The sequence below is a fragment of the Saccostrea echinata genome, unplaced genomic scaffold (assembly GCF_033153115.1).
Source record: "Saccostrea echinata isolate AGI-Se365-2 ecotype Australia unplaced genomic scaffold, CSIRO_AGI_Sech_v1 ptg000033l, whole genome shotgun sequence".
Lineage (NCBI taxonomy): Eukaryota > Metazoa > Mollusca > Bivalvia > Ostreida > Ostreidae > Saccostrea > Saccostrea echinata.
The window spans coordinates 11,528,311-11,547,940 of NW_026889782.1; the positions used below are offsets into that span (position 1 = coordinate 11,528,311).

The 19,630-nt window shown below is 30.6% G+C and overlaps 1 protein-coding gene across 1 annotated transcript; it reads right to left on the reverse strand.

Annotated features, from left to right (window-relative positions):
* Positions 1-374: 374 nt before the first annotated feature.
* On the reverse strand, positions 375-19,394 carry LOC133198120 (sodium-coupled monocarboxylate transporter 1-like). The gene is made up of 16 exons (XM_061334265.1): positions 19,386-19,394; positions 17,898-17,966; positions 16,072-16,123; positions 13,686-13,753; positions 11,712-11,792; positions 11,405-11,478; positions 10,692-10,832; positions 10,296-10,431; positions 7,289-7,374; positions 6,847-6,959; positions 6,695-6,765; positions 6,036-6,122; positions 4,705-4,979; positions 2,479-2,579; positions 2,143-2,261; positions 375-832 (listed from the first exon to the last, which is right to left on the reverse strand). Exons 1-16 carry the CDS (start codon positions 19,392-19,394, stop codon positions 656-658), a joined length of 1,659 nt encoding a protein of 552 aa, XP_061190249.1. The 3' UTR covers positions 375-655.
* Positions 19,395-19,630: the final 236 nt, after the last annotated feature.

Below are 19,630 nucleotides of genomic sequence, written 5' to 3' on the forward strand. Positions count from 1 at the left end.
GATCAGGAAAGCTGATTCGATCTTTCATCAGCTCAGGTGAGCTGAATATATGTGAAAAAAGTTGGGTTTCAATATCACCTGACTGGCAAGGAACTTGCAGTAGTACATGTATCAAACCTTTAGAATCTTTTTTCCCCTTAACAGCATATGTTGATCTGAACTTATATTAAGTCCAATTTACTTAGATTTAAAAAATGTTTTACAAACGGCAAATGTCAAAGCAGTGAATAAAAATATCCCACAAAATCGCCAACAAAATCTAAAAAAAAAAAAAAAAAAAAAAAAGAAAAGAGAGAGAGAGAATAAAAAACATGTTTTATTTTACATTTCCAATATACAACTCACTGATTATAATGTAGTTGTGATATAAATTGTAACAAGATACGTTCAATCGAGTTACATTTTAACAACGTTCAGTTTCACTTAAACAATGGACAATTGCAAGGGGCAGAGAAAAAGATAAAAAAAAATGTTCATTGACGCTATAATTTCAAAACGGCATGGGGAAAGCCGTCAAAAACATGATTACATAAATTCTAACAGGAAAACCTAAAAAAAAATTACAGTTTAACAACGTCTAGTCTCACATAAACAAAATACAAAGGACAGAACACAATGATATGTTTACTGTCTAGCCAGTACAGTTCCTCTAGTCTCACTGGGAATGGACAAAATGACTGATATCAGACTTCCACAAATCTCTTGCAGACAAATTTTGAACCTCCATTGTCTGATTTCCATCTCCATTACTTATCTCTTTAATCTCCTTAAGGACCACGTTAATGTCAGCGAACGACTCTGTGTTTCCTTCTGGATCGCTTTGGGACTGGTCCTAGCATGTTAAACCAAAGGATATGATAAAATATCGAAAATTTCAGTGAGGTACAGAGAAATACAAGAAGAAAATTTTAGGAACGTAAAATAAACAAATGATAAATTAATACTTGTTATAATGGTAAAGGCATATAGAGCTAAGGTTTGTTTGAAAAAAAACATTTTATTTAAAATAGTAATAAAATTTTAATTTATCAAAAATGTATACATACATGCATATTATTATACTATATATATTATATATATTAAAATAAATCTGAAAAAAAAATATTTTCATTCTTACATTTTCATTCTAAAATTAGATATTACTAGAAATTTATTATTTTTCACATAAACATTTTTAAGGATTTATGCATGAATAGATGGTCAAAGTAATGATGCATAAAAGGAGACAGATAAAAATGAACTGAAAAGAAAACTTCATGCCAAAAATAGTCAACGAAAAACAGGAATTGATAAATATTTTGGTATTAACAAATGTTAATAGCCAAATACCTGTGAAAATAACATCAATTCTTTGCATTTACAGAAAAAAAGTATTTACTCACAATATCCTTAATTATATTTTATTACATTTGTGGAGAACTATAATTCAATTAGATAGGTAATTGAATCAAAATGAAGAATTTTGATAGAAATTGAAACGGACAGACACACCGATACACAGGAAGTTGACATCGAATTTGAACAAAAATGATTCCCACCATACTGCATGCCTAAACAAAGACTGTGCTAAAATTTAAGGTATCTGCTGTGAGTAGTTGCTAAAAAAACGGCGACGAAAATTTGTAACGGACAGACAAACGAACACACAGACAGCTAAACAGACACACAAGCGTAAAACAGAATTTCCCTCTCCTTTGAAGTAGGGTATAAAAAAAAGTTATAATAACGTGAGAGAAAAACTTGCACATAAATTTGTTCATTAACCATCAATTGACTGTTAAGGACTGAGATTTGTATAGACTGCAATAAGTATGAAAAATAAACAAGGTAGGCTTATTTTAGTTTTAATTAGGAAACGTTATCTCTCTCTCTCTCTCTCTCTCTCTCTCTCTCTCTCTCTCTCAATTCATTTTATTATAAAGACGAGCTTCAACAGACGCAAAGACATAAAAATATGCCTTACATGTACCACATGCTGAACATCAGATATAACTCCAGTTTAATACAATCACAAGAAACAGGTTTGGCAAAAACGTGGGCAGAGAGATGGAGAGACATTGAACATGATAGACTAACAGACAGAGAGGGTGGCACCTATAGAGCACTTCCACACTTTTCAAGACGTTAATTGTCTTAATTTACCTCTTCATAGCTTGTACAATGACATAATTTCTTCCTCCAGGTCTTTGGTAGACAACAACATAACCAATCACAGATGGGTATTAGGTATTTTGGATCTACTTCGTCTGCTTTCATTGGTCCTTCGAAAATATAAAAGATAACATAATCAAACAATCTGTTTTCAATATTTTGGCACTGTCTTATATCAAATAAAAAGATCAATATCTAATACTTTAGGTAGAATCAAGGCATTTATCAATGTCCATGATAAGTACAGTGATGTAAACCTGAGATGTGGTAAGAAGAAATATTATTCTAGCTTTGTGCTCACACATGGAAGATTATTGATACACTAACCTGTAGCTAAACTGACACAGAGACCCACAATGACTGCTATAAGTAATCCTAGAGTGGAGTACCACAAATAGGACAAGGAGTATAGAGCATGAAGGGAAGACCTACAAAGAAAAAAACCCAAAACATTTAACATAGGTCATGAAACTTTGACCTACATACCCCCCCCCCCCGAAAAAAAAAACTGAATAGGATTATAAGGAGTTGACTAAAAATAAAAAACTGGAAATTTGATATAGGACATGGAAAGTTGATTTAAGACACAAAACAGGACGTTGAATGGACGTCATGAAGAACTGATCAACAGAACAAAAAAACAAGAAACTGAATGAAGGTCATATAGAGTTGACCAAATTATGAAGAAAGATATGATAGATTTTATTAAATGTGAGTAAAAAAGCAGGTTCGTCTTCATTTTTACACCACATTTGGTTCTGGTACATGTGTCAATACTATATGGAAACTCTGGGTGGAAAGTGTTTTCATGCAAAAAAGAAATATGGTGCAATCATTTGTTAAGAAAAAATACAATAAGGTCGAAAATTTAAAAAAAAAAAGGGGGTAAGTTTCAAATTTGACCAATCTTGATTAAACCCAATCATGATGAAAAAAAAATATTAAATTTAAAAAAAACAAATGACCATTAATATGGTGTATTTTCCAACAGTGAAAGCCACTTGCTTTATGAGTTATTTTGAAATGTTAGTATCACCAAGCAAATTATTCATTTAGTAATTTTAAAAAGTACAACTCAGGATAAATTTAAGAAATATTGGAATAGGTTTAACTTTAATTTTCAATTTTCATCAATTTCGCATTCTTCTTCCATTCTTAACAATATGAAATATGAATATATAGGGTGTCCCTATATATATATATATATATATATATATATATATATATATATATATATATATATATATATATATATATATATATATATATATATATATATATATATATATATTGAAATAACAGCCAAGAAATTAGACCTAAATATATTTCTTTAGTACATGTCTCATCTTATATTGGAAAAAAATCGAATTTTAAGCAAGAAATATTTCCCAAAAATATTTTGATTCATTTGGAATTGTGATGTCATAAAATTACACAGTTTTGCTAAAAAAAAATAAACGAATCTCAATCTAAATGGATTTATCAAAACGGCAAGATACTCTCATTATGGAACTGAAATTATTAAACCCATTCTCAACTTTCTTAACACAAACTTGAATCATTAACGTATCTAAACGGGAATACTTCCTATAGCAATCCAGAAGACAACTACGAGGATGCGCTGCTGTCCTAATTTAAGAAATTACATGTACATGCAATCAAGAGACATGATCATTACCAAGAATGGACGCCATTTAGAAAGCATCTTTTCTTTGAATGTAAACAACTCTAGTAGGTTTTCGAATGATCGTCGAATTGTGTGAATAAAATTGGACAGTATTTGCAATGTTTACATGTATAATGCATTTGGTGTAATACAAAATTCATTACATTAAGTTTTACAGAATCATCAAAGAGCATAATATATTCTGGGAAACCCTGCAAAATATTTTATTTACATTTGCAGAATGTGAATCCATAGATTTAGAGAAAACAGATCAATGAAATTTGATTTTCAATTCCATACTTTTTAGTGATATAAGTAAATTGTCTAGGGGACAAAGCATTCTTCTTCATATGCTTTTTGGATATTTCTATCAAATCAAGATATTAAATATAAATTGGCTATTCAATGATAAATTAAATTTCAAAGAGAGGCTTTAAAGATCTAATAAAAATTAATTATTCTGGGGTGGCATACCTCTTTGCAAACATGCAAAATAAAAGTCATATTCTTGTTTCCAGTGCCATCATTTTTTTTACGTATAAATCTAACTGCAGGAGCGATTAACAATTTTGGAGGGAACAAAGAACCAAATTTGCATAAAAAAAAGCATCACACAGTAACCAGATACATTTATTATATCCGGTAAATTCACATATATTAGTGACGTTATGCAAGGAATTTTTTTTTTTTTTTTTTTTTTTTTTTTTTGCTTTCTTTGTTTTGTTTTGTTTGTTTGTTTTTGTTTTTGTTTATTTTGTTTTTGTTTGTTTGTTTTTTGTTGTTTTTTTTTTGTTTGTTTGTTTTTTGCTGTTGTTGTTTTTTGTGTTTTTTAGGAAAAAAAATCAACGAATGAATTTGAATGCTTAGTTTACTGTACTAAACCTCACCTCTCTTCGGCTACTTCAGTTGCCTGTGTTGTGATAGCAGTAGAGATATTGGTGAGTATCACAGTCTGGTCGAAATTAGGCGTGGAAAAATTAAAACCAGTTAGATTATCTTGGATCATGGGGGTCATAAATGTCGTGGGAGGCGTTAGGTTAAGATTAGCAGAACAGGTTTCTGAAGGGAAGTCCAATTTTTCCTTTACTCCTATCACACTGTACTTGCCAATACCGATCCACATCATCACAGCATAGGATACAAGTGGTCCCACCATAGCTCCCTGCAGGTTATTCATTTTATTTCTTTTAACAGTGATTGATGGATATTTTCTTATGGGTTAAAATTTTCATAATCATGTCAATTTGGCGGCCAATAGTGAAAATATGATGCATTTTTTAAAGGGCGGGGTAGAATCTTTAAAAGTATTCCAATTTCGTTGATATTGTAGACTTCAGTTAGGGGTTAAAAATACATAGGGGACTTGAGAATGTGAATGGATAACGCCCAAATATCTCTTCATTTTGCATCAAAACAAGCGTAGCATCAATAAGATTTTTTTTTCATAAGTTAACACCCTCCAAGTTTTCCATGGTTTATGAAATTAATTTTTTTTATCTCCAATAACAAAATTAAATTAAAATGTAATATTCCTAAAAGGATAGATTCAAAAAATTAGGTGAAGAATATATTTGCTTTTGAAAAAAAACATTTGCCTTTGAGTTCTCTGCAAATTAAACGAATGCTATAATTAGGGACTTCTTTACAATAGCTAAAGATTAACAACTAAAAACCGAGAAACTTTCCCACGTTCCTCTGCTCTTTTCAAGTGCCTAATTTCAATAGTTTGATCAGTTGTCCTCAAAAAATTATTATTTATATTAATACAATGACATTATAGAACAAATCTCATCTTTTGTACAGACCATTATGTGTTGCTGACTAAGATATTATGTAAGCTGAAGATTGTGACTATGTAAAACACAGCTTACACCGAATAAACTTAGAATAAATATGCATTTCCTGGGAGCACTGTTGATTTAATTAATTATTTTTAATAAAAATACTAAATTATTGAGAAAAAAATTGTCAGACTTTGTATCTTTGCACTTTTTTAACAAGGAAAGTATTACTAATTAATTTGTGGTTAAACATACCAACATCAATAATTTTTTACGTCTGCATTATATGTGTTTGTTAGCTAGTGATGCACATATTGATAGTATATTACAATCTTTAAAATTTAAACGTATTGCCACCTAAAATTGGCTTCTTATGTTCTTAAAGCCGGTCTTATATATCTGCACAATATTGTGTAATTCTTTTTAAACTAACTTACAATAAAGTTACATGACCGGAAAAACGCTCCTAGAACCACGAATCCATTTAATGCCCCGCCAGCAGCCCCCATAAAGCTTAGAGAGAGCTAAAACAAAGAGAAAAAAATTTAAGACTCAATTCACAATTCTAATTTATAATCAAGTTACTTGACCTGAAAATGTTTATGTTACATAAGTGTGCAGAATAATGCTATGGATAATTGGTCTTGATTGCTACACTGATAACAGTAAGCCATTGAGCCATTATATTAGATCTAATAGAATATTGTCAGATAACTATTTAAAGCTCCATACATTGGTGTCTTCATACAAAGGCAAAGCTCTAAATGACCTAGTTTTTTTTTTTACATACGTTACTGTCAAATCATTTTTCTCTTCTATAGGGTATTTATACAATAATTGACAAAAACGTAAATTCGTTTTTCAATAAATGAATAAATCACATTTTTTGTCTACAGTTAAAAAACATCCAATTCCTGAGACTCAAAATTTGTTATCTCACACTGATCCTGCATGGGGAATGTTACAATAAAGACATCTTATTAGAAAAAAATCTTTATCTCAGAGCATTGAATATAATAATAAAGCATGGAAGAAAAAAAAAATGTCCCCAACATATAATATCAGAGATTCATAATTTGATATTCTAACTGTTTACCTGTAACACAGTTCCTCCAAAATTCTTTATGACAAAAGAAACTCCCAAGCCCAGAATTCCAAATAAAATCACTGAAAATATTAGTCATTTTATATAAACTAATAACATCATATCGAATTTTACTTAATACTTAATACCGAGGTACGAATTACCTAACATACGGGTTATCCATGCCTGGACTCTATCAGATTTATTTTTGACGTGAGGTTTTATGATGTCTTCCCATGATGTGGCTACTTGTGAGCTGAGATTGGATGATACAGAACTGAAATATGGGGAAAAATCTTTTAAATTAATTAGAAAAAAAAAAACAGTTTTAACCTCTTGGTTAGAAATAATGATTTTGTTAGCTTTAAGATATTTATATTAAACTGGGAATTTAATACAATGTATATCAATTGCATCCTCTCCCATATAATACCTCCATTTAGAGAAAATATGTTAAAAAATGAAAAAAAAGAGGTTTTGAATGATACCTCCGGGTTTTTGTGATTTCCTCTAGTAAGTAAAAAAATAAGATTTTAACATCGACAAATTTAAAATTCCTTTTCAACATAGAAATGTCTTTCTGTGTAAATTAAGATTATTTCTAACCTTAAAGCACCACTAAAGAGACCAGCTATAAACAAACCAGGTACTCCTGGAACATGCAACATTTGAATCACGAAGAGTGGGATGATCTAAAATAATGATTTAAAATAATGATTTAAGTGATATGATATGATATTTATATATATATATATATATATATATATATATATATATATATATATATATATATATATATATATTTATATATATATATATATATATATATATATATATATATATATATATATACAGGTCACGTGTAATTGTATCACATTTAACAAATATATTCGGATATGTGTCAATTTTATGGAACCTAGATTTTGGTCTAAAATTCTGTTTTCAACTTATAAAAGAGTCATAGAAAATCTGTATTTTCTTGCAAAATGTAGCATTTAATGAACAATTCCGGGGATTATAAGATAAGTATGACCATTTTCATAAAAATTCTTTTTAAACATTCATTCGGGAAAAACACCACATATAAATCTCATATTCCAAAAATTATTTAAGAATATACTTAGATTAATAAAAGAAAATAGAGATCTGAATTTTTCAGTTGAACCTTGCAAAAAAAATTAGACATTAGTAAGTCAATCGCGAATCATTTTATACAGTATATAAAAATATATCTCCCAATTTATTCGATACTCAAGAGCATGCTACGAGTACGATCAGATTTTAAACCAAGGCAAGCTACCGTCAGATAAGTTGATGTAACAGGGATTTATAGAGCCTTGGTTAAAGTCAGGATTTCGTGGTGGTTATAATGACCTTGATAGCAAATACATGTATAACCTTTTAGGTTTATTTTGACTGATTTGTTTCCTCATCCCAGACACCTGATCCTACCTCTGGAATTTAATCTCTCTTAACAGATTAGTTTAAATATTTTTTTCGAGATCGATCGCTGTTCGTTATCTTCATCCTTTTCATGAAGGACGAATAGCTCACAAAATCAAACGAATATTCAATAGGTTACGATAATTGGTCATATTGATATAAAAGAATAGTTAAAACAGGGTTCAATAAACTGGACTTTTTGCTTTCGATCAATGTTGTTGAAATAATAAGTTCGTATAAAACTAAGACTTCTTGTCTATACATGAAGTATTTTAATAATAATTTGAATATACTTATTTCTTCATTTATCTATAAGAAATACTTATTTTTAAAACATTGCAAAATTCAAATATAAATGTTGATGTTTTTACCTATACTACTAAAATAGCACTTTCACTATAGAAATTACTTTTATATTAATTAAAATAAAATAATAAACCCAACGCTACGCTGAATTTATTTTGGTCACCTTATTTGACAGTCACTTTATTAATGCATATAATGTGTACTGCATGGACGTAATACAGCAATTTTTGATATCTCAAGGATATTTCCCATTCAAATTAAAGATTAATTGATAGCTTGTTTGCATATATCACATTGTTTGTGAAGAGCGTTTTTAAAACTGTGGAATCATCATCGTTTGAGGAGAATCAAAGTTCGTGGATCTCGTGGGTCAACGTTACCCATGAATTCACATCTCCAGGAACGTTGACTTCGTTAATATATTGCTTTATTGAATCTACCGTGTAAAAGAGTAACCTACGAAATTACGTTCCGAGGACCAAGGAAGATTATGCTGGTCCACGAACATTGACCCCAGGAACTTCATCGATTCCCCATCAGACTTCGAGATAGTATTAGTTTAAAGAATCTGGGGGAATAAGACGAGCCAAGTGCCCATCTTTCGGCTATGCAAGAATATTTATTGGAAAAAATCTCTCAATTGTTCGAATTTACTTATGCATTTTAATGCTTACAGTAGTTCTCAAAATGATATTTATATTCTAAACAAGCTAAACAGTTGACGTTCATTTACTGTCACAAGTGTCTAACATGGGTAGGGACTTCTATTAATTAATCTGCATATTGAGTGTTAACACTTATTGTGGAGATATTATAAAAATGTTAACATTGTATATAATGATAGTGGTGATCTAGAAGCGCTTGTAGTAAAAATAAATAAAAACGGGAATAAAAGTATTCAAATATCTATTATAATTTTTATCCGGAATTTTAAATAATTTACTGTAAATGAGTTCATTACTACATATATATATATATATATATATATATATATATATATATATATATATATATATATATATATTATTTCCAGTGAAAAATATGTTATTCCTATAGACATTTTTTATAAAGTAAAATCTCTCCCCAAAACCCTCCCCCCCCCCAAAAAAAAAAAAAAATATGACTCGAACACTTTCCTCAATAAACGTCCCTTAAATAGCTCCTCGCTAACCACTATACCACGGAGTCACACATACATACCCACTTAAATAGCGTACAGTTCTCTATATTTAGCAAGCGTATTTGGACTTAGCCTTTTTTAAAACCACGGTGAAAATTTAAGTAAGTCAACTTAATTTTTTATGTAGAGTGGGTCTTCGTACCAAATTTTTGCAAGTGTAAAAAGCAACATCTTTCCATTGCCTTTCATTGATCGTTCTCAAAAAAATGGTACGATTACCCATTCTATTTAAAAAATGTAGTTATATCATCCAATTTATGTCAATTTTTGTGAGCGTGATGCCATTTTTTTGTGTTAATCAGAATCATTTTCGCTGTTACAGTATTCAGGTTTTGTCAAATTTGTATGCAAATGATAATAAGCATTACATTCATTCAACAAAAAGTGATTTTTTTTTAAATGAATTTACTGATTTTTTATCGATCGTTATGTAGGCATATGGCTCGGTTTATCCCCCCAGTTTCTTTCTATGAAAGACTTGTTATCCATTGGTGTGTTGGATTAACTAGCGACAAAAAAAATACAGTGGTAAGTTTTGATGTAGTTCGTTACTTTGTTTTACAGTTTAAAATATTTTTATAGGTACCAACTGCGCCGCGGTATTAACAGACCTATTTTTTTTTTTTACCTCAGCACTCTTTTTGTAGCCTTTACAGTGTTGTATGATAATAATACTGAGTTCACCTGGTTTGAACTTTTGATTTCTTTATCTGTATATGGGTCACATCCTTTTATTGCGTAGAAAGCAAAAACAGAAATCCCCGCCAAACACGCTGTTGTTACCATCAGAAAGAGTCCAAAACAGTTCAGCAAAACAGCGCTGAAATAAATTTTCTCATTTAATTTTCAAGCCTGGCAGACCTTTGCTATTTTTAATTAAATATAATTTTGGTAAGATCTCAGATTGAATTGTGCCAGAATATAAAAGCTCTTTATTTATTCAAAGATTCGATGAATTAAATGTTATATTATAAAAAGACAGAAGTGACCGGGCCTTTTCTCCACATTGTTTCGAAATATTGATGACATAGATACCGAAATTCAACTGTGTATTCTAGATACTGTCGGAACCCTGCTTACATTTTCGCTTCCCTGAGTGAGGGCAAGGCACTAAACCTCTGTATGCTCTGTTGACTTGCTCCAAATGTCCCCACCCAGTTGATCATGCCTCCAATTGTTAATGCCCAAAAGGTGTGTCGAACTGTTGGATCGAAATCAAAGCTGTAAAATAGAGATAAAACAATATCAGTATCAGAAAGCTTGGCTGAGACTGAAGTTTTACCATTGCGTTTGAGAAACACAGGATGAAATTCTGCCTTTCGATCAATTAAATGGTTAAATGTAGTTTGATTGAAATGTTCCCTGAAAAAAGGAACTGAATGGCATATTTCTGTCATCCAATCACCATTCCATTTCTTTTACTAACAATTCAGTAGACTGAATCGCAGAGTTTCATCCTGTGATGCAAAATGTCAAAGATTCTTTTATTACTCTCATTATTATTCTCAGTGTATATAAAGTTAATGTAAGGCAATGCAGCTTGCAAAATCTGAAATAACTGCTTGGTTATGTTCACATAAAGTCACTCTTAAATGCCTTCATCAATTTTATGATAAAAGATAAGGCTTGCAGGAAGATACAGACTTCATATTTATGCACAAGATCTGTTGGTCTAAACACATAAAAGATTCTAAATTAGATGTCGTAAAATTTCATTTTTTGCATCCATCCTGCATGTACCGTATAAAAGCGATTTTCATCAATGATAACTCTGGAATTCTATGTCAACTTACTTCCAAAAGTTTATTCGACCCCACTGGTCATTCAGTTCCCACACTTTAGAAAAACCTCCTACTTCTACAGTGGCCTTAAAAAGTCACAACTTTAAATCATTATAGTACACAACTTCATTAGAATTGTTTTTAAATCTCAATATGCCATGATGGTTTTACATGAATATTATTTGCTAAAATATTTTTGGGGTACTTAAACTGGACAAATAAAAACGGCTAGTGTCCATTGTTGACATTCTGAAAGGTCTTCTATGTTCTCAAGATTGCTTTAATAAAAAAAAACATGTGTTGCATATCAACATCGTACCTTAATCACAATAGTAAATAGACAACCAAACATGATGATGGCCTGAAATGCATCAACCCACACAACAGCTTTCAACCCACCCTGTAATGTTCAAGAAAATTTGCAAGCATTTTAGTATAGTTTTTAAGTCTATCCGGAACACTGCAATGAAACGATCATCTAGTTTTAATTTTGAAACACTGTAAAACATTTGGAAATGTGCATAATGTTCAAAGAGGCATAACTTGATATTGTGGTATATAAATATCCATAAAAGATAATGAGATAATAAACAGTGACTAATAAATTAAAAAAAACATCCACAATCGTAAACAAGGCTAGAACATGAACATCATAAAGAGAAGGAATAATCATCTTCTGTCAGTCGGTCATATCAGCCGTTAGACAGTATTTTAAATTTAGAAACCAGTAGTCAAAATTTGTATTAAATCGGTAGCATAACAATTACTGTGAAACACGTCCGTTGAAATAAAATCCAACAATAGGCTGTATTTACAAACAAGGTAATTATATTGAAGAAAAAATGTGCGAAAGTGTGAGTAATCAGAACATGTCCTTGAGTACCGGATCGATTGGGAAATATTACACCGAAAATAACTGTATAAAACACCTATACACTGTGCATAGAAATTGGAGAAATCAAAATATTCTTATTTGAAAAATCCATCTGCTAATAACATTTTCAAATAATCTACGTATGAAGTTTGTATTCCCAAATGTTTTGCGATTTAAGGTAGTCAAATGTCTACAGGAAAAATCACAACTGTCATGTATAAGTATTAGTTCTAAATAATCTGCGTAAAAAATCATTGGAAGATTAATTTCTGGAAAAAAAATCGTATCATTAAATTACTTCTCTGTCCCGCTTTTCTTTTTCATGCATGAATATACAAGAACAAAGAACAGAAATGGTTATTTATTATTATCACTTGTAACACAGTGTGCTTTAAAGGATATTTTGCTTAATTTGTATGAAAAATTATTAACTTCTCGAAATGCTTAAACATAACTACGAGGTTCATGTCATCTTTGGTGTTTTCAATGGAAATTTAAATGTAAACAATGAATGTTTGAACTGTTTCATCATAACGTATTGTCTTGATTCTGAAAAAAATGTTCCAAAAGCAAAACACCTTTTGATCATTTGTTAGGAACCTTAAAGTAGCCAAGGGATTTAAAAATGAAGAGTTGTTATCTTCTGTATCATTATTATCATAATTTTTATAATGCTTCAATCCTAACGGACAAGCAACAACGTACAGCGAAGAAAAAGGAATACTATTGCCGGGAACAAATTTACCTGTACATTAATAATCTTGTAATCAATGGCAATAATTGTCAAACAAAGATTTATGTGCAAGGAGGGTAGGTGCATATTTTCGTTGATGATAATATGCATAGGACAGCAGTGTGCATCGTTTATCCAATGACCAGAAAAGCAGTTATATCCCAATTGTTTATGTTAATTTTAAACTAAGAGTCATTCTCTATAATGACTTGAATTTTTATATAGGAGCTGTGGCAGGCATAGTCTCAAAATTTCTTTAAACTCTCTATGATAAAAGTCTTTGATACAGTAAACTTAAATCAGGCAAAAATTGGTTGCTATGTGTCATGGTTATCATGGCAACATGTCCTAAAGTTTGAAAAATGGCATTTTTAATATGTTCAGAGCCCCATAGTTAACATTTGCAGCAATGCAAACTTTTCCGGCTGTTGCCATGGCAACCAAGACACATAGCAACCAAATTTTATTTGATATACGTTTCTGGTGTCAAGCAGTAATAATTGACAAAGTTTCATCAAAATCGGTGACTATGCATGGCAAAGAAGTTTAAATGGTTACAGAGAATAGCTATTAATTACCACTATTTGCAATCTTTGTGGTTATTTATAAAGATTTAATGTAGAAAATAGGGCAAAAAAGAGATTAAAATTGTTACTGGTACAGTGTTGTACATGTACAAAACTTACCATGAAAGTGTAAAATGTACAAACTAAACCGATCAGAAGAAAGGAGCCCCACTCAGGAAAACCAGTTACTGTTATATGAAATACATATATTCGGAATTTAAAACATAAAAGATAAAATGAAGATTCTGACATTTTTGCAAATTACTTATATTAAATAAATTTAAGCAATTATTTCTTTACAAAAAGTCATATGTTAACGAAACAACCGTCTTAATATCAATTAAAACAGACAGAGTAACAAAGATGTTATATATCTCTATTTTTTCAAGTATATTTGTTTTCTCCTTATAATTGTTTAACTTTAATTAGAAATGATGTATTCTGTTCAAGATCTAACATGGGAGGCGAATGAAAACATCTCCCTTTCTTCTCTTCAGATTAATTCGGATATTTTTCTAATGTGTTTAAAAGAAATGAGGTAAAAATTCACGTATGTTTGGTACTATTTTAATAATAAGGGATTAACATTTTTAGAATATATCACATGCATAAAATTTTCCATGCAAAGTACAATCTTGATTTTTTTTTTAAATGCTTTTGATCTTAGAACATTTATGAGTTTAAAAAAGTACAAATTAGGAACTAGTACATGTAAACTGTTTCTCTTCGTTAAATGATATTTTTGTTGTTGTTTTTGTTGCTGTTGTTTTTGTTGATTTTTTTTTGTTCCATCATGTATCACTTTATGGTCTATTCACCAAAATCAAGACACATTGAAATAAACATGTACAAAGAACACAGGGAGAAGATATTCCCTTAAAATTTAGGAAAGAAAGAGGGGTAAGACAATATCTGTTTTAGTTAATTTATTCATCTCAGTTTAGTAGTATAATTATTTAATTAGTTACATGTTTTCATTAATAAAATACTGTATGTACATGTACAATATCACATATCAAAAAAGGAATACATTAAGACGGACGGGTGCTGAAAGAACCAAGTAAATATTTTATCGTCGTCATCATAATAGAAATGCTGCATAAAACCGAATTTACCGTAAATAATAGGGGAAGTACATTATGTACTGTTTAATTCTTTCCTTAAATAACTCCTAGCTTAAGGATTGGCTGATATTCATTATTACGAAAATCTAGAAATCATAACCGTAACTTATGTTCAATCGCACGAAATCATCCGTAAATTAAAATAAAGAGCCAACAAATATCTATAATTTCTAGAATTGGTAAAAAATAACGAAAGACAATATACGAGTAAATGTACGATCAACCACTTAAAGTTGCATGGTTTTCTAAACAATTTTATGGCATGTGATTGCTGGTTTTTTAAATAAAAATTGATGATGTTTTTAGTCAATACAATGATTGAGCCACCTGAGAAGTACAATATTCACCACGTCCTTCGTGCCCCGTGAATGTGGTTCTCCTCAGCTGATTAAAATGAAACAATATTTGCATGTTTAATACATGCTATGTCAGAATGCACACGGCGGGCGTGACCAGGGACGGGGAATAATTACTACATGTACATGTACTCCATGGCACCAGATCTCACCTGTGTGGATTTTTTAAGAGGTCCGCCCTATACAAAAAATACTACAGTTAAACATAGTTTACTATAGTTAACTATAGTGATAACTTTGACACTTTGATTTACTATAGTGATCACTATGACAATATAGTGATCACTATGAAAACTTGGATTTACTATGGTGAAAACTTTGATTTATAAATGATAACCTTGAAAAAGTGATAACTATCACACTATAGTGATCACTTTGAAAACTTTGATATACCATAGTGATCACTATGACAGTATAGTGATCACTTTGAAAATTTTGATTTGCTGTAGTGACAACTTTGTCACTTTGATTTACTATAGTTAACTACAGTAAACTATAGTTAACTATAGTATTTTTTGTTAGGGTTGTTTGCTTAGCTCTGAATTTTTTATTGTGTCAATGGATTTTGAGGTTGATTACTGTTTGTTATCTCTATACTTAATGATTAAAAAACTAATTACCTCATAAAATGCAAAACGTCATTATATAAAAACATACTAATACATGTAATAGAGCTAACAATGAAAGAGGTACTGTGTAAGATATAAAGGATACACACATCATAAAACAAAAACAAATTTTACACAGTAAAAAAGCACAGTACGCAATGATGATAACTCTGTGCGATGTTTGATTCTCATGATAAACTGCCAAAGTATTCACAGTAAATACATGTATAATGGATTCATTCTTTTTTCCTGTTTAAGAGGGACCGTAATCATTAATATTTAAGTTCTTTTGGTACACTTAATATTAATGATTTTTCAACGCCATACATTTACAATAATTTACAATTTTGCATGTCCCCCTAGTCAATGATCATCTAAACATAATAACTCTTTAAACAGATTTTTTTCTGAAACTTACCTGCTTCTAAGGCTGTTGCAGGAGCAAATGATGCAATCCCGGTGTATATTAACTGAAACACAAGAATTTTTTTTTTTGAAAACATGGGAAATACACAATGTCTTTATATTGTCATAAATTTTCTGCTCATGAAATTTTTCCACTTAAGCATGAATAGAAATGTACTTCATTTTTTTATCTGACCTGAACATACCATACAATAAAGGGGATAATGTCTATATTTTTTTTTTTTTTTAAACTAAATCGTTTACTGCAGTTGTTGCATTGTGTTATCGTTTATGGAGTTGATTTGTCGTTCTAATTGAATTACGGAAGAATATTAGCTGCCATTTTGGCAGTTTTTGTTTTTTTGTTTTTTTTTAATTTCTACACTCTAATATTTTAAATTTACAATTTAATGTGTAAAATCTACACTATAATCTGTAAATTTTACACATTAATCTGTAAATATATACTTTAATCTGAAAAAAAAAATTGCACTGTAATCTGTAATAATCGAACGGTCGTTTCTTGGCGTTATACATGATATTTGAAAATAGTATAAAACTGAGATGTTCACAAGTGTTTGCTTAAAAGTTTATACATGTGCATATGAAAAGTAAGGAGGGGCGATTTTCTTATGGGCCGGCCTCGTAATTTTCCCCAGCAACATATCGGGAATCTGATTGTAATCCAGTTTATTTCTTGAATACCATAGTGAAGAGCGAAGAACAGTAAAATAAAAGTATATCTCAAATATTTTTGTCTTTTCATTTGCAGGCCAGGTCAAGTTTATTGTTCTATAATCATGATGTAAATTTTAACAGTTAAAATTACAGTTATTTTAGAACATAAGAATAAAGAAACATTGAATCAAAGGATATTGATTTCTAAGTTGTTCCAAAATTAATTTAAACTCACTTTAATTATTTATACATGTATAAACTTTAATAATTAATATATGAATTTGTTATTTGAAAATTTTAAATTTAATATGTAATTCAATTGTTGTCCGTGATTCGTATCGAATGTAATTCAATTAATGCTATCAATAATTGAACTGCTGAACACATCATATGATTTTGCATATAATGATATCAATATTAAGCAGCTTCAAACGGAATGTTTCAGTTTACATTTCCTTCAAAGGTATGTAGCAAAGCTGTAAATTGCGTCTGAATAGAGATGGTTGAGTTGTTCTCACAGAAAATAAATATATGTTAGGTCAATTCTAGGTAAAAAAAAAAAAAACAAACAAACAACTAAATTCAAGATGAAGGGGTGGGTGAATCACGTTCATAGGAAGGTTAAGGTCAAATATTGTGGCACAGATTAATTCAAAATAAGAAAAGTAAATTACATTATTTACATTTAGAAAACGACGTCAAAGCTGGAATAATGAATTTCTCTTCTATATGTTACCAAATATTTGTTTGTGCCAAATTCATTGTCTTTCAAATATTTTTCTTTCTATGAATCTGTAGACAAAACCTGGGCAATCCAAATACTATGTAAAAACAATCTTCTATATTTAACAAATTACCAAGACGAATGTTAGAAATTGTACTATATGTAAATGACAATCAAGAGAGATGTAGATTATTCTCTTGCTGTGACCAATTTGTATCATTGCATGGAGTTAAAAATATATCGTTAATAGTTTCTGTAAAACCAAAGTAAAAACGCAAGGAATTTAAAAACCCCTACCAAAAGCAAAGGATAATAATAGTTCATTTGAAATTGTTTAATTAAACAGAAGAAACAGTTTAAGTTGTTTATGAATATACACTTTATACAAAAACTGTATGAGTTCTTTTTTATATGGAAAATAAATATTTCCTACCTACCGAGGACAGTATATTTATGACTGTGGCCGTCAGTCTTGCAGCTCTGGACTTGAATCTTAGTTCAATATACTGCAAAGGAAAAAATAAAGGTTTTACTAAATTGTTTGGAAGCCTCCTTTTTACGAGTGGTGATCAAAAAGTTCGCGAACTATCTCTATATTTATAAAATCACAATTCAAATCGAATGAAATTGGGGAAATATAGAGCCATACACATGTTTTATAATAAGCAGATGTTATATAATCTTTTGTTCCATGTTTGTGACGTCACAATGTGAAAATGACGCCAATATGTAGGTGACATGTTTCAAAAAATGGTTGACTCTGTCATACTCGAACGGCTGTAAAGTTGAACGTATATCTTGGAAATTCCTTTGCAATAGTATGTAATAAGTTGTACTGGGTTTAAAAAGACGAAAGACTTGCAAGGAGTACAATCATTAATTGGATGGAATGTTTTAGTATAGGAAGGGAGATGGTTAACTATGATGTTTGTTCTGTTGCCCAGTAAAAGCAAGCTGGGGAATAGATGTGCCCTTAAGTAGTTGAGTGATTTGTTATGAAAGATCACCAAGTTAAAGTAATTAGAAAAATAGGTGAATATCTTAACAATAATATAATTATTAAATCCCTAAAAATCGTTTAATTTAGACTTAAAACATATCAGATATGATAAAAAGAAGACGCTCATACTTTATTGGATAAACGACGCTCCTAAGATAGAGGAGTCGGGTTGTGATGGTCACAATGCTCTTTCTTGGAAAGGAAAGGATATCCCTATCCACCCATCCTATTGCAGAGATTTGGTCATTTCTGATAAATGGACTGTTCTTTTTTTTTTTTTTAGAAAAAATAGCTTGCATGGTAAGATATATAAGATATATAATAAATCTTTTCTGTGAACAGAACGCTATGGAGCATGTCACGTGACCGCCTGGATCACGTGAATCTCGCATGGGCAGAACAATGGCAGATGTGTATTGAAATCGGAGAGGACTACTTTAAAAAATAATGAACACTGAAACCTAATTTTATTTCTTTTATGAAAGTATTTCAATTGTTCAATCGTAAATTGATTGATTGAATGAATGTTGTTTTACGTTCCGTTTGAGAAATTTTCACTCAAATAAAGACGTCACCATATACCGGTGAAGGGCTTCAAATTTAGATTTTAATCAGCACTCAGGGCCATTGAACAATGAGGGATGCCTACCATGACAGGGTGTCCAATTTTCTAAAGCCTCATCCGAAAGACATGCAGCTTACACTTCAAAGTGATGAGCACTTGATGAAGGAACGGTTGTTACATATTTTTTTTTATTGACTTAGGTCAGTCGCCGCCGTGATTCGAACACACGACCTTCCGATCACGGAACGATTGTTCGACCGACTGAGCTATTGTGAGGGTCCCTCTATTTTAAATATAATTAAATGCATTGGAACTTTTAATTTCCTATGATGACAATTCCCGAAGGGGGTTTATACTAACCTGGTACATGCTTGTTAATTTCAGTGGGTAGAAAAGTGGAACAAACAAGAAAGCAGCCAGTGCTGCCGCCGCCATTTGTCCAAACACATACAAGTAATACTGTGTCCCCTTAGTATACATCTCTGCAGGCGCTCCCAGAATCAAAATGGCTGATAGAAAAGAAACAAGAATAGAAATGGCTACAGGAACCATTTGCAGAGTGTGGTTTCCCATTAGGAACTCATTAGTAGTTTTCTGTTTTCCTC